The 16433-nt window shown below is 34.1% G+C and overlaps 1 protein-coding gene across 11 annotated transcripts in view; it reads left to right on the plus strand.

Annotated features, from left to right (window-relative positions):
- Robo2 (roundabout guidance receptor 2) overlaps window positions 1-16433 on the plus strand; it is a 564046-nt gene that overhangs the window by 52879 nt on the left and 494734 nt on the right. For all 11 annotated transcript variants that reach the window (XM_058574553.1, XM_046430545.2, XM_058574555.1 and 8 more), the window contains exon 2: window positions 7726-8052. In XM_058574553.1, coding sequence (XP_058430536.1) covers window positions 7726-8052 — 327 coding nt within the window. The remainder of the gene's footprint in view (window positions 1-7725; window positions 8053-16433) is intronic.

The following is a 16433-nucleotide window of genomic DNA, read 5'->3' on the forward strand; positions in this document are numbered from 1 at the left end:
CTTATATCCTTTATTTCTGACACACTGGTTCCTTCTTCTGCATGTTTTTATGCAGTGTTAGTGTAGTTATCACACTGGGATCGATCTTTGGCCAATTTAGAATTGCAGTAAATATTCAGACTCTTTCTGGGTTAATATTACTAGGAAAATCTATTTGGAAAATAGTTTTTTTAAAACAAATATAGTTATGAATTGGGACACACCATCACATACGCTCTTAAAGAAGAGAAAAAATGGACTTCATGACAGGATGCAGGTAGACATGATGAGGTGTATTTCACACTTTCCCCAATTTACCAAGAATTTCATCTGCTCTCAGAAAAATTCAGAAAAGTTTGAGATGCATTTCTTGGCTTGTATAGGGACCAAAAGTTGATAAAGCCAAGTTGCAGGAATACTGTATACTGTAATAATGTGGAATAATTTACTTTGAAACACATGAGGTGAAATAAACAAGTGTTCTTCTAGGTAGTTTATCTTCTTTGTTCTGTTATGTAATTGAAATTACTTCCTGAAAACAAAGTTCTGCAGTACTCACTCCCTACAAAGGAGTGGTTATTGACTTCACAAAATCAAATTAAACTGTATTCATGAATTTTGATTTTTATACTTCACCTTGGAGAAAGTTGAAGAGCTTAAGCCACTTAAGTTTAAAGAATTTAAATATTTTTCCAAAGCCATTACAAAATCATTGTTTGAGAGTCTCTGAAAAGCAGAATTAATCCATTATGTAAATTTGAGTACTATTCAAAGATTTGAGCATTATTCAAAGATGCATCTGCATCTGTCTGGGCTGAATGATGTGGCTGTGGAATGTTGCATCTAGCCAAGTCAAGTGAATGGTCTACTCTGAGTCTGCTTCTATATTAAAAAAGAAATACCTAGATGATCTGATGCAAGAAGTCAAAGAATTGCACTTTGAAAAACAAAAATGATAATTGCTGGCTCAATTATAACTAGGCATTCTGGTGATTCATTTCATTGAAATCAACTTTAAAAGAGGGTTTTGGAATTAGCCTAGATCAAGTATGTGTTCTTTCCATTCTCCTTCATCCATTTATTTGAAAAGCCTGGCATATTCTGGATGAAAAATCTTATGTTCCTATTCTGCCTCTTCAGGCTTTTTGATTATGAATGTCATGTGACTATATCAGTGAGTTTTTGTAAGAAAAATAAACATTTACTTGTCATTTGTAGGATCTTCTAATTATTTTCCATTATGTTTCTTTTATAATAATAACCAAGGAGAGTTGATCAAAATATTTTTAATTCAAACTTGACAGATTGCCCAATTAATAATTGAGAAATAGAGGATACCTGAGTTGATATCAGCTGCATACAAAGGTAGAACCATAGACAGTTCTTCTGATACATTGCCATGTTCATTATAGGGTTCTTGAATATTTCTCATTATGTCCATAATATTAACATTATATCAAAGTAATTTTCTCATTTGAAATCTGAAAAGAGGTGGTTCTATATCAGACAAGCATAAATTAAAAATGAATTTATTAATGGAAAGTTATAAGCAGGTAGAGCAGGGTCAGAAAACTTTTTCTGTAAATGACCAGGTAGTAAACATTTCTAGCTCCATAGGCAAGAGCCTTTCTTTCCTCTCTTAGACCTCCTTCTTCTCCCCTTTTTCATACACCTTCTTCATCTTCTTTGTTCTCCTCCCTCTTACTCTCCCCTCCCTCATTATCTTACAAAAATGTTTTTAAAATATAAAACCATTCTTAGAACATATAAGAACTGATTAAATCATTGCTTCTTGAACTTTGGTCTGCATCCATATCCTTGGAGAGGGATTTTGTTAAAATGCAGACCCAGATTTCTTAGGGTTCTGTATTTCTAATGTGTCTTTGTGTGGTACCTGTGTTGCTAACTGGGGACCACAATTGAATAACAAGACTCTTGAGTTTAAACTCTTTTGTTGCACTTCATGTGATGAACAGCTCACCCTGTAATGTTTGATTTGGAATTCCCAAAGAGTTCTATTGACAACTCAGCTTTTTTTTTTTTTTTTTTTTTAATGCCAGATAATTGAATTGTTTTGATAGTTCTTCCTAATTTTGAAGGTATAGAGACTCAGGCGTCTTTTAAAATTTAGTGCAAGATATGCTGACTACCACTATCCCCCAATATCCCCACATGTACACCCATCTTTCCGCAAAATAACAAATAATTCATGAATCTACATGAGGCTTCTCATGGGCTATTAGGGACCACTGCTGTAATTGTATAATGTCCAAATTGAAGGAGCTCAAAATTGATCCCCATACTTGAAATAATATCTTAAAATTTATAGTTTTATTGTTCATCTCTTTCTGTCTCTTTCTATCTGGATGTGAGTCATTTCAAGACCCAAGTATTGGTAGGAGAGCACACAAATTGTTACACATTTTATTAAATTTGTTCATAGTACCCTTTTACACATTACTGTTCTATTTTTTATTTTTTTGATACTGTGGATTGAACTCAGGGACACTCAACTACTGTGCCACATCCCCAGCTCTATTTTGTATTTTATTTAGAGAAATGGCCTCACTGAGTTACTTAGCACCTGGCTTTTTCTGAGACTGGCTTTGAATTCAAGATCTTCCAGCCTCAGCCTCCTGAGCTGCTGGGATTATAAGCATGCACCACCATGCCCAGCTACATTACTGTTTTTAAACTGCTTTATTGATAAATAATTCATATGTTCAAAACACCCACTACAAGTATACAAGTTTTGTTATAGAGTTGTGTAATTGTCACCATGCTCAACTTAGTATATTTTGATCACCCTCCAAAGAAACTCCATCCCCCCTAACAGTAACTCCTCATTTTCCCTGACTCTACTCTCATCCCCCTGCTCTAAGTCTCCACTAATGAGCTTCCTATCTCTATGGATTTTCCTATTCTGGACGTTTTGTATGGATGAAAATGTAAAATGGACTACATATACTTTTTTTGATTAGCTTCTTTCACTTACATTTTCAAGGATAATCCATGCTGTAGCATAACAGCAGTTCTTATTCATATTTATTGAGCCATAATATTCTATTATATGGCTATAACACATTGTATTTATTTATTCATCATCATCTGTTCATTGATCAACATTTAATTTTTCTGCTTTTTTGACTATTATAAATAATGCTGCTTTGAACATTCATCTACAAATTTTTTTTTTTTTTTTTTTTTTTTTGTTAGGGATGTGGTTTCATTCCTCCTGAATATATAGCTTTACTGGGTCACATGGTCACTACAAGTTTGGTGTTTTCAAAACTTCCCAGATTGTCTTACTATTTCACATTCTCATCATTCTCATCAGCAATATATGAAGCTCTCAAGTTTTTCTTCATTTTGGACAACACTTTTTTATTTTACTTTTATTTAAAATAATATAGCCACCTAATGGGTATGAAATTTTTTCTCATTGTGATTTTGATTTGCATTTTCCTAATCATTAATGATGACCTGCATCTTTCTGTGTGCTTACTGGCTATTTTTCTAACTTGTTTTTAAATTTAAAACCACTTGCACATTTTGAAATTTGGTTATTTATTTTTTTAAATTATTATTTATATATTTGAGGTATGTTTCTTACCAGATATATAATTTGTTTTCATTTTTTTTCTGATTCTGAGTTTGCTTTCATTTTTTGATTTGTTTTTTTAAGCACATTTTTAAATTTTATGAAGTTCATTTTGTCTAGTTTTATTTCTGTTGCTTATTTTTTTTTTAATCCAAGAAAGCTTCTGCTAACCCAAGGACATGAAAATTTGCTTCTGTAATTTCTTCCAATTGCTGGATAGTTTTATTTCTTACATATAGGTGGTAGGTGGCCTTTTGAAGTGTTTATAATGGGAATAAATTTACTACAGGAATATCCTGATGTGACAACACTAACAATCTGTATTTAACATAATGTACCTATGTGCTAATGATAGATGAGTAAACTCTTCTGTGTGTTCATTGAATATGTTGGATTGTAAATCCATTACTAAATATTTTAGATATTTTTCCCTTGTTATTTTTCCATTTATTTATTTATTTATTTATTTGGTACTCAGAGGCACTTGACCAGTGAGCCACATCTCCAGCCCTATTTTGTATTTTATTTGGAGACAGGGTCTCACTGAGTTGCTTGGCGTCTCCCATTTGCAGAGGCTGGCTTTGAACTTGGAATTCTCATGTCTTAGGCTTCCAAGCTGCTGGGATTACAAGTGTATGCCACCGCACCTGGCTTTACATTTTATTTAATATAATTTGTGTATTTCATGTCCTATTTAGGCCTTATCCAATATGACTGCCTTTTATAGTAGGGAACTATTTGATACAATAAACAGCCACCCAGTAGTGTGGAAAATCAAGTTGCTTACTTTTGGCAATACAACATTATCTTACAGTAGGAAAAATATAGATTGTTGCATACGGGAAATTAGAGAAGAACAAGAAGATAATAAACAAGACTGTAGCCCACCATATTGCTTGTTAAATAAAAAGTGACATGCAACTATTCATGCATTTTAGAATCAGATTCTATACTTATATGTCCAGACCTTTCCATTTGAGAATATGTTATTGGTTTGCAAAATATGATTTAAATTCTTTGGGATTTTTTGATAATTAAGAAAGAATTGTTACTTTATGTATTCTGTCAAAGCCTTGTTGGATTTACAAACCTGGTATTTATGGATACATAACCTATATTATTGAGATTTATATTGCATTTACTTATTCATTTGCTTTCTTTCATTTTTATGTTTTTTATTGGTTGTTCAAAACATTACAAAGCTCATGACATATCATCTTTCATACATTTGATTCAAGTGGGTTATGAACTCCCATTTTTACCCCAAATAAAAATTGCAGAATCATATAGGTTACACATCAATGTTTTTACATAATGCCATATTAGTGACTGTTGTATTCTGCTACCTTTCCTATCCCCTACTATCCCCCCCTCCTCTCCTCTCCCATCTTCTCTCTCTACCCCATCTGCTGTAATTCAATTCTTGTTTTTTTTTCCCCTTTCCCCTCACAACCTCTTATATGTAATTTTGTGTAACAATGAGGGTCTCCTTCCATTTCCATGCAATTTCCCTTCTCTCTCCCTTTCCCTCCCACCACTCCTCTCTGTTTAATGTTAATCTTTTCCTTATTCTTATCTGTCAACTGTAAATTACTCTCTTGCTTTACATACTAACACTTATAATGTATTTTTTTCTGTATAAGATAAAAAGTGATAGTCAACAAACTTTAAAAGTTAATTCTCATCAAACAAGAGCAAGTTATTCATGACCAAATTAAATTCCCTTTGTTAACTTAAAATATGCATTTCCAATTAGTATTAAAAGTGAACTAAATTTACTTGAGGAGTAAACATTACTTCTGTTTATTGATCAAAAATGTATTCATAGTAGGTGAATGTGTGGAAAATTATAAGAACAAACTATTAAGAAACTCTTATTTAGGTCATCATTATGTGCCCACACATGGGTATTCCTTTTAGCATTTCAGTTTAATTTATTTGCAGAAGCTATAGAACATTACCACAAATAATGATTACTAATACCTTAGAAATTTGAAGTATCCAAAACATCACACTGTACAAAAACTAGACCTTAAAGTACCACCATGTGCTTTTGTTTTTATTTCACTGGGCCCTTTGTGGCTCAACCTTCATTGATATCAGAAGGAAGTCAGTGGTACCTAAGTACTGGTGGCTATGTACTTTATAGAGCCAAGAGATTTACACAGCTCACAGTCCTGGAAGTCCAGGAGCCTGGTGCCTGCATCCACTGGCTCTAATGGGAGCCTCTGGCTGTGACACAACATGGTGGATGTCAGCACTGTGAGTGCACTTGTAAGAGACAGATTAAATGGAAAGACAAAGCCAGAGCCTTTCAGAGGCAGGCTTACTTTTTTAAAAACAGCTCACTCTTGCAAGAAGAACTAGATAACTCTACAAATCCAGCAGTAACTCCTTCCAAGGATGTTACTCCCAATGACCTAACTACCTGCCACTATGCCCCACTTCTTAAAGATCTACCCTTTCTCAATAATGCCATACTGTGAACCAGTTTTCCAAAAGAAGAACCTTGGGGTCACAGCATATTCAGACCACAGCAATACTCATCAATTTTTCTTATTATATGGCAACATACAAAATTCTGTCAGGTGTCTATATTATAATATGCTTTATAACTGCTTCCCTTTTTCTAAATGCAGCGTCATTTCTTGAGGTTAGATTCTTTTTATTGTTTTATTTGACTAATTCTTTCATCTTTTACTTCCATTGCTATCCATCTTTTATACTGCAAATAAAAGTGTCTTTCTAATATAGAAAGTCCAGTCACTGCCCCTTCACAGCTTGTTAGCCACATAGGATAAAAGATACACTCTTTAATATGATATGCACGCCCTTTTGTATCATACTCAAGACCAGTTGTATCTTCACCAGCTGCATCAAGTTGCTCCCTGGTTATGAAATGCAGTATGTGCATAATCTCATTGCTCTACCCTTTGTTCATGGTGTTGCTTCAGTCTGTGTGTCTTCTTCACTCAGGTGACATATTTTCTTTCTGCCACCTTTTTGGGAAGAGGTCTTTTATTATGCTGTAGTTAGGGTTAAAGCTTTGTTTTTATCCTATAATGCTTTCTTGAACCACCCTAGAATACATTTCACTTTAACTTGATGACTTATTACTTGAATTCCTCAGACAGACAAACCTGGGTTCATGTGTTGCCTGTTCTGTTAATTTCATCTACATTTCTGGGCAACTGATACCACTCCGAAACTACTTCCTCAAGTATTATGTGAGCTATATTGTTCATAATTCATTGGCCTCTTTTGTGTTGAAGTTTGATAACACAGTGCCAGCCCAGTAAGTGGTAACTCTTGTCTTCTAAGCACTTCCCACTTACCTTTCTTAGTAAGTACTTCAGACAGGAAATTAGGTTTTTTCCCCCATTTCAACATGTTGGTCCCAAAAGAAAATCTTTTTGCTTGTCAAGATTCATGGCTATTAAAAAATATGCAAAGGTTTTAAGATATGTGGATAGTTCAAAGGCTGTTACTGAGAAAGCAGACGGATCCAGGCTGCAATCTATTGCCTTAAACTGTGTGCTGAATATTGGTGCTTGTAAACTGAAGAGGTCAAATTGGTAGGGAGCAATTGACAGTTGTTTAGAGGCTCTTGAAATGGACTCATCAAATACCAAAGCACTGTACCAGAAGATAAAGCCATCCAGGCAGAAATGCTAAAAGTCAAACAGAAGATAAAGGCAGAGAAAGATAAAGAGAAGGAAGTATATGCAAAAATGTTTGCTTAGTAACAATTAAATTTTGCTTAAATATTATGCATTTGTTGTATGAAGGCAATAAGACAGTGTAAGAGTTATTGTCTACTATGTGATTGCTAATGTGATTCCTTTGACATTTCAGTTCTTTATTGTTTACCCTTTAAAATACTGATACAGGTTCCCTCTTAATAAAAAGTGACACAAAATTAAAAAAAAAATTCATGGAAATGTAACTTACTAGAATAAACATTAAGTTATTGCTATGTTATTTCTTTCTACAAAAGAGTTGGTATGACTTATGAGCTGCATAAAAATCAAATGTGGGATTCATAAATAAAGCAATTATGTTCAGTTATTCAACTAAATAATGGAAAAATTCAACATCATCATCATGGAAATGTTAAAGCTCATCTTGTTCTGTCATGTTTGTAGGATCTCGACTCCGCCAGGAAGATTTTCCCCCACGGATTGTGGAGCACCCTTCGGATGTCATTGTCTCTAAGGGAGAGCCCACCACTCTGAACTGTAAGGCAGAGGGCCGACCAACACCCACCATTGAATGGTACAAGGATGGTGAGCGGGTGGAGACTGACAAGGATGATCCCAGGTCTCACAGGATGCTTCTGCCCAGCGGATCCTTATTCTTCTTGCGCATCGTGCATGGGCGCAGAAGTAAACCTGATGAAGGGAGCTATGTCTGTGTTGCAAGGAACTATCTTGGCGAAGCAGTGAGTCGAAATGCATCTCTGGAAGTGGCATGTAAGTGAACATAATGAACCTCATATGCACATTGACTTTATTCTTAGTAAATTTTAATTGTTTCTCATAGATGCTTAATACTGTCTAAGAATCAGTGTACTAGGTAATTTCACTTTGGCTTCTCCAAAGAAATCTGATTAAAATAATGTAAGAGGTATTGTGACACATTTGTTGATATTAAATCAATGTGGAGATTGTTCTCATGTTAAAGGTGGTGATTCATGATGCTGCCCATATTTAAAATTTGCATTTTAATGGGAGATATAACCAAGTATTAAAGTTGGCTATGTTAAAATTAAAGTTGCAGTGTGACATGACATCTAATTCAAGGGATAAATTCAATATCATACCTATTTTGGGTACATGTATATTATTTATGAATATATATGTGTGTGTATATATATGTATATATATATATATCTGTATATACACGTGCATATATGATATATAAACTAATAAATTATTTAGAGGTTTAATATATACACATATGTATGTGTATATAGATATATATCATATATATGTAAAAATTCTGAACTGTTCTTAGGAATAATTTTATATAGAATGAATTGTGAAGAAGATGGCAATAACTTTTCCTAAAAAAATATTGTACTCTTCAACTTTCTGGTTTTAAATAGGTCTTCAGAAGAGAATTAAGGAGTAGAACTGGGCTGGGAGTGCTGAGTAATAGCTCCTGGACCAATGTCTTTAATTAAAGTTAGTAATGGTGATCAATCACTTGCTCCATGGTATCCCACTGAATTACAAAGGTTGTATATCAGTGTATTCAATTTTTTTAAAATATAAAATTGTCTTTACACACGAGAGCATCTTTAATAAAGAAAATCTTACTATTTCTTATTTTGCTGTTCTGGTGGAAGCTATTGTTCTTAAGCCTCCTGTCCTCTGATTTACAGTTTCTACCACAAAACCCACTGATGCTTAAAGTGTGTCACTCCAATTGGAAAAGATGACACAAATTCCAAGATCTAGTTTATTTTGTATGAAAAACCTTGAGATATGAACAATAGAATCTTAACTTTTAGTGCCATTTTGCATTGTACATCAGATATTTTTTTCCAAAAAAGTGATACCACAAAAAATAATCATGTGGTTTAGTAAGATATATGAGCACATGTAGTTTTAGTGAAATATACAAGCAAAACCTCAAGAATGCAAATATTCCTAACTTTTCCATTTGTAATTTTTTTTATGATCCTGGAGATTAAACCCTGGAATTGCTCTGTCACAGAGTTATATCACCAACCCTTTTTATTGTATTTTGAGATCAGATCTCAATAAGTTACCCAAGTTGACTTCAATCTTGTAATCCTCCTATCTCAGCCTCCCAAGTAGCTTGTATTCCAGGTGTGTGCCACCACTCCCAGCTCCATTTTTATCTTTTATTTCTGGAACGTTTCAAACATATTAAAATGTTTCAACGTAAAATTCTATTGATATATTTCCCCTGCTGACCGCTTTATGGTCAATATGACAGGTATTATTCTCCCATTTTGTAGGAAAAGAAAATGAAATCTATGAAGATTTAATGACAAATATGCAAACTATAAGCTATAATGGAAATCTAAGACAAGGTCCTGAATCTTCTAATTTTTAAATTGAAGGGACTGTGAGATATATATATATATATATATATATATATATATATATATATATATATATATATATATATATATATATAAAACCACTGTCAGTGGTGTTTTTCATAAATGAAAACAAGAATTTTTTAAACATTTTTTTTCCTTTTATGTACCCAGAAGCAAATAACTGCTTTAATTCCTCAACTAATTTTCATTCCCCAAATTATGGTTTATTTAAACTAATTGTCTTATTGTTGGTTACTCATAGATTTCTTTTTTCCCTGAGTCTTAGCTGTGTTAGAAGTGCAACCCACACACATGCATGTTTTATTTTTGTTTCATCTGAAAGGTTTACTGTCTTTCCTAATTGCATCATTAATAATGAATCAAACTTTTTCAGAAGGAAAAAATTTAAACCATGATTCTTTTTCATGTAACTTGACAGTAGTGTTTTTTTATTTTGAAATAAATGAGCTGTAGAAATGCTTGAATTTACTTATGATCTAGAGAAGTAAATAAGAAGGCTTCCAAATTGGATTTAGTTAGTGAATAATATTCTTTCTTCTAGTGCCGTATCAGTTCATGCCATCTGAGGTAACACAAGATCAAATAATATTCATTTATATGTTGCTTAGTGCTTTCCATGAGCTCATCAGTCTTCTTATGTAGCTCATAAAACATAAATATGCAAATTTGGTCAAGGCATTGTGATTTTTTGATACCTATTGGTAACTGATTATTTCATTATAAAATGATGGAGGACTAGCTGAAAATGATATCATTGTTTGCCTTTATATTTTGTACTACTCAACTAACTGCTCAGTCAGTCATGGTGCATTCAAGACCTCATCTGTAAATGGAATGTGGATAATCTCTAAAAGAGGTGTTAGATTATAATAAAGAATAAGAGATATTCCAATCTATTCTCAAACAGCACACAATCTACTTGGAATGATGAAGTAGATATAAATGAAGTAGATGAATGTAGATATATCATTACAATGAATTAAATGAACGAACCATAAAGCCCATTATAGAAACAAGTAAAAGATACTATGGGAACCCAGAGAGGAAAATATTTAATTCTTCTAGATAAATTATTTTAAGAGAGGATTCTGGCTGTTACCTATAGACATAAAAAAAAAAGAAGAAGAAGAAGAAGGAGAAGGAGAAGGAGAAGGAGAAGAAGAAGAAGAAGAAGAAGAAGAAGAAGAAGAAGAAGAAGAAGAAGAAAGATTCTAAGAGGATATATTATTTGAGCTCTGATTTGAAGGTCAGATGAGAATGTCTGGGATGTAATCTGAAATGGAAGATCATCCTGGTAGATAAAAAGAAAAGTATAAAAGAACACTGGGTATTTGGAAAACTGCAGGGAGCTTGATGTGAGGTTGGTGAGCAGAATAAATTGGGAAGGTAGGCATAAGCTGATTCATAAAATGCAGACTTTTTTTTTTGTTTTGTACAAGGAAAATCTTTAAAAGCTAATTGACAATTATATTAAAGGGATGATGAGTAAAGTCTGAGAAGAGTTAAGCAATTGTTAAATAATTCAGAGAAGAGTTCATCTTAGATTTCAAACTGAAAACTATAAAGACTGATAGGAGGAAATGCTTAGAAACACATTTAGGGGGCTGGGGATGTGGCTCAAGCGGTAGCGCGCTCACCTGGCATGTGTGTGGCCCGGGTTCGATCCTCAGCACCACATACAAACAAAGATGTTGTGTCTGCCAAATACTAAAAAATAAATATTAAAATTCTCTCTCTCTCTCTCTCCCTCTCTCTCCCTCTCTCTTAAAAAATATTAAAAAAAGAAACACATTTAGGAATTACCATTTTTAGTAATTAACATTTTATGTCATATCACTTTATGACAAATTTGGGAAGATTGAGTGTGATTCCCAGATATTCATTTCTGCTGACTGTCTGCATATGTAGTCCTACCATCCATAGGGACAGGATATGATAAAATAACCAGTGGACACAAGGGATAGTTGTCAACTTTAGCTCTATGGTTTGGCATGCCAAGGAGATGTCAAAGGAAAAATTTCTCACATTTCAATAAAGAACAAAATTCTGGAATTGAGAGGAGAGGTCTTTCCCAGGTAGAGGTTGAAGAAATTGGAGTGGGAAAAGTAAACGTGAGTTCTTAGGCAAGCCATATGTAGGGGGAACAGTTGATAAAGGTGGACATCACTGCTTAGTACCCCTGTATTTAATAGGGAGCAAAGAAAACAAGTACCAGTGCAGGAGACTCGGGCTCAGAAGAGGTATGATAAGATATGGGCAATGAAGTGACAAGAAAAACAAAATACATTTAAGAAAATACTTGGTGGATCTACCTAGTACCAGGTACCAAGAAAGCATCTGTGGACTCTAGCACTGGAGACACAGATCACAGCAGTTGAAGAAGGACTAGGTAGTGGAGCTGGAGTAGCAAATGATGTCTGTTCTTTCAAGGCTGCAACTCAGAATGGGGTGTGTGAAAACTAGGGTATCTCAACATCTGCAATTGCCTTTAGAAGTTGGGTAATTTTGTATTGTGGAGGCTTGTGTTCTACATTGTAGAAAGTTTAGAGGCATCTTTGGCCTTTCTCCATAGTAAAATTTTTCCCCAACAACAGTTGGGAAAACCTAAAATGTTGGCAGATATTGTAAAATGTTCCCTGAGGTAGACAGGAACCATGGCTCTAGGTGTATGCATGAGATCAAAAGTATCCTATTACCAGCAGACCAAACTTGTCAAAGCTTTTACTGTGAAATGATTATTGATAAAGAAAAAACACTGTGGAAAATGTGTGACTCCCTTTGCTTCTCCATAGTTTCCTTTCTAATTACAAAAAGACTGAATTTTGCTGTAGTATGATATGTGAAATGTCATTGTCTTGATTGGTCATGTGAAAATCAGCCTGTTCTATCCTGTACCATATTTATACATTTTTCTTTTCCTTTAATGTATAGTTAGTTTTATGTAATGGAACGATGCAATGAAGATAAATAATATACAGACTAATTATTGCAGTGGAAATTTAAATTGCTTACCTCTTTGTTGCTTTTTTTTCCCCCCTTGGTTTGAGGGAAATAAAAAGCAATGCAGAAAGTGCTTTTCAAATCACTTGAACTCAAGAAAGATCTTTAGGCAAAAAGCAATATTTGAATAGTTAGAAGAGTTGCAAGGGCCACAAGCAAGAGGCCTGGCACTGAAGAAGTTAACATGCAGTGCTCTGATGGGACCACCAGGAAAGCCAGGGCCTGGCTGGGGCAGATAGGGTTTCAGCTCCAAACAAGTGCTCTGGTGTGTGGAGCAGGAGCACAAGGGGCCCTGGAAGGAGTGTGGCTGCCCTGGATACAGCCAGAGTCAGTGGCAGCCTCTAGAGATAGCAGCTGTAGCCCCAGGTGGTAAATATATGACAGCAGCTTGATCTATCGACCAGGGGAAGAGGGGTTCTGGCCTAAATGAAAATTCATGAAAAATTGATGAAGTCCCCAGATTATTTTTTCCGTTTCCTTTCCTCAGCACTATGCCAGCGCAGAGAGGAGAGATTAAATGAGGTACTGAACGTGTTCGTGGCAGGAGGTTGTGGTTCAAGGGTTAAGGGTCACATAGAAACCGATCTCCCCCCCCCCCCCCCTTCTTACTTCTAAAGCAAAACACAGGAACTTTTCAGGTTAATTGTGATTCACATTCGCTTTGCTTTGATAAATAAAATGACAAACTATTCCAAAGTTAGCTTTCGGTAGACTACAAAAGACAGAACAAGCATAATTCTTAATTCAGTAGGGCAATAAGAAATAAATTGAATTTCATGACTGCAGGGTAATTTCTTTCTTTTATTTTTTCCTTCCTTTTGTTTTCTGTTTTCTTCATTTCTTTCTATTTTTCTTTTGTTATCAAGGCTTGTGCTACAAGAAAGTCATTTAGAGAAGGAATAGGTCTTGCATTATTTATAGGTCACAGATTGCTAGAATAGCAAAGCTATGGAACACTCTACCAACATAATGACCCTGTTTGCTTTAAATCCAAAATGAAATTGATGTTTTATCTGTACAAGGAATAGAAGTTACAGAAGTAGACTGACTTTAGTGTGAGAGGGCAAAGGTGACGCTGAAAATGAACATAAGGTAAATAGATTCCTTGATGTCTTCAAGGAGATAAATATGCAATTTTTTATGTTTTTATTTTATTTGGGCTGTAGATAAATTTTATTCAGACAACAACTTTATTCTTATTTGAGATATAAGATAATTTAAATTGCAAAAAGGCTAAGCCATGGAGACCATTAAAAAAAATCACATTATTGTGATATAATTACATACCATATTTTTTGCCCATTTAAAATATACCATTAATATTCTTTAGTATATTCACAAAGTCCTGTAACCACCACTGAAATCTAATTTAGAATGTTTCAATTTCTCTCACTGTACCTATGCTCAGTCAATTCACATTCTTTCTGACTATTCCTGCCCTAAAACTAAGCAAACTCTAATCAATTTTCTGTATCTATAAATTTGCTGTCTTTCAAATTTAATATATGGAATCATTCAATCTATGTCTTTTATGACTGGTTTCCCTTGGTATTAATGCTTTCAAGGATCATGTCTGTTGTGGCATGTAACAGTACTTCATTTCTTTTTATGGCTGAATAGTATTCCACAGTATTGATATACCACAATTTGCTTATCTGTTTGTCAGTTGGTAGACATTTAGGTTGTTTCTGTATTGGCCTATTATGAATTATGTGGCTATGATTATTATTTTTAATTAATTTTAATTTGGTATATATGATAGCAGAAGCATTTTGATTCATTGTACACTTTTCATTTCTCCGGTTGTACACAATATAGCGTCACACCATATGTGCAGTCATATATGTACCTAGGGTAATAATGTCCATCTCATTCCACCATCCTTCCTGCCCCCATATTCCCTCCCCTTCCCTCTGTCCCCTTCGCCCAATCAAAGTTCCTCCATTTTTTTCCATGTCCCCTCATTATGGATCAGTATCCATAACTATGATTATTTTTAAAAAATTTTTAATATTATTTTTTTTAGTTGTAGATGGACACAACTACCTTTATTTTGTTTATTTATTTTTATGTGGTGCTGAGGATCGAACCCAATGTTTCACACGTGCAAGTTAAGTGCTCTAGTGCTGAACCACAACCCCAGCCCTAGCTGTGATTATTTTTGAACAAGTTTTTATGTGGACATGAGGTTTCATTGTTCCTTTTTATTTATTTATTTTTCCTGCATTAATGGGGATTGAACCCAGAAGTGCTTTACCACTGAGCTACATCCTCAGCCGTTTTGATTGTTTATTTCAAATCAGGTCTCATTAAGTTTCCCAGACTGGCCTTGGACATGATTCTCCTGTGTCAGCCTCCTAAGTGGCAGGGATTATGTGTGTGTACCACTGTGCCTAGTTGGTAGGGTTTTATTTGAATATTCTCTGTGTCAAACTCTCCTCTTAGTGTCAAGCAGGCATGAACATATCTAGTGTTTGTTAAATGTTACAGAATGGCTTCTGTGTTGGCCTCCCTGTGTCATGTCCATCAATTGGGATTCGATTAATTAAAAATATCATCAAATATTTAATTATGTGGAAACATTGAATGTCCATAAATTTTCTATTTTTTTCTTTGACTTACTCATTAAATTAAAGTAGGTAAAAATTGATAGAATAAATCCTTGAGTAACTTCTACTAGACTATTTTAACTAAGTTGGATAATCTTCCTGTTTATATCTTTACTTAGTTTCTTTGAAAGGGGGCAATTTTCTGTCTTTAAAGGAGCTGAATTGTCTTTTCTGAGAATAACCGACTCTATATTTTCCATACCAGGCTACTTCATGATATTTTAACTTTTTGTCCCTTTACTTGGGTGGCATAGAATAAGAAATCATGAGTGATTGTAGTAGATGTTCATTAAGGAAGTCCAGGAATGGGAAGATAGAACCAGCTACCACTACTCCGTATCTTCCTTGAAACACATGTATGCAAACAGCCTGTTACCTGCATACATGGCCATAAGCTGGACTCGAATTGGTATTTTGACCAAAAACAATTTGGGAGCAACTGACTTTTTCATAATTTTACTACTTGTGTTTGTGTTAAAACGTCAAGAGAGATTTCATACTTTTTAGTGGTGATATGGAAGATGGGGAGAGATACATAAGTGACTGAAAACTTTCATAGCTCAGAATACTTTGCATAAGAATTGGAATGTGTTCCTTGGGCTGTTTTGTAAACATGCCTTGTAATTTTTTGATATTTAATTAAATGCTTTCAAATATGATCTTTCCTATGATTTTCACAAATAAAGAAATAAAAGTTGCTATAAATAAGGAACAAACTTGAACTTATGATCTATTTAAATAAGTATAATACCATATTTTCATATCAGATTCCTTTTAACTGGTTGAATTAACTGTGTCAAAACCCTGTCTCAGTGTAATACTCAAGTTGTCATTTACTGATAAATAGTCTGAATTAATTAATTGTGGGGAAAGCACATCAGTGAAGTGAAATCTTGATGTCATGTAGCTTTCAAAAGTTTATTCCCATTAAAGGTACAAGTCTGGATTCTGCAAACATAAATTCTAGAAAGACAGAATAACACAGTGATGTGAAGATGATACAAAGACAAAACATGTTTAGGTCTTCATAGTAACTAAAGTTAAGGGAAAAAATGGTACAATGTTTTGGAGGGTTTCCTACTATTAAATATAATAGTAGGAAATAAATAAATAAAGTGTACTGCTATGTACACATAGTTGATTTTTA

This window comes from Marmota monax, unplaced genomic scaffold (assembly GCF_021218885.2).
Source record: "Marmota monax isolate L192 unplaced genomic scaffold, Marmota_monax_Labrador192_F-V1.1 WCK01_AAM20220418_F8-fsc00016, whole genome shotgun sequence".
NCBI lineage: Eukaryota > Metazoa > Chordata > Mammalia > Rodentia > Sciuridae > Marmota > Marmota monax.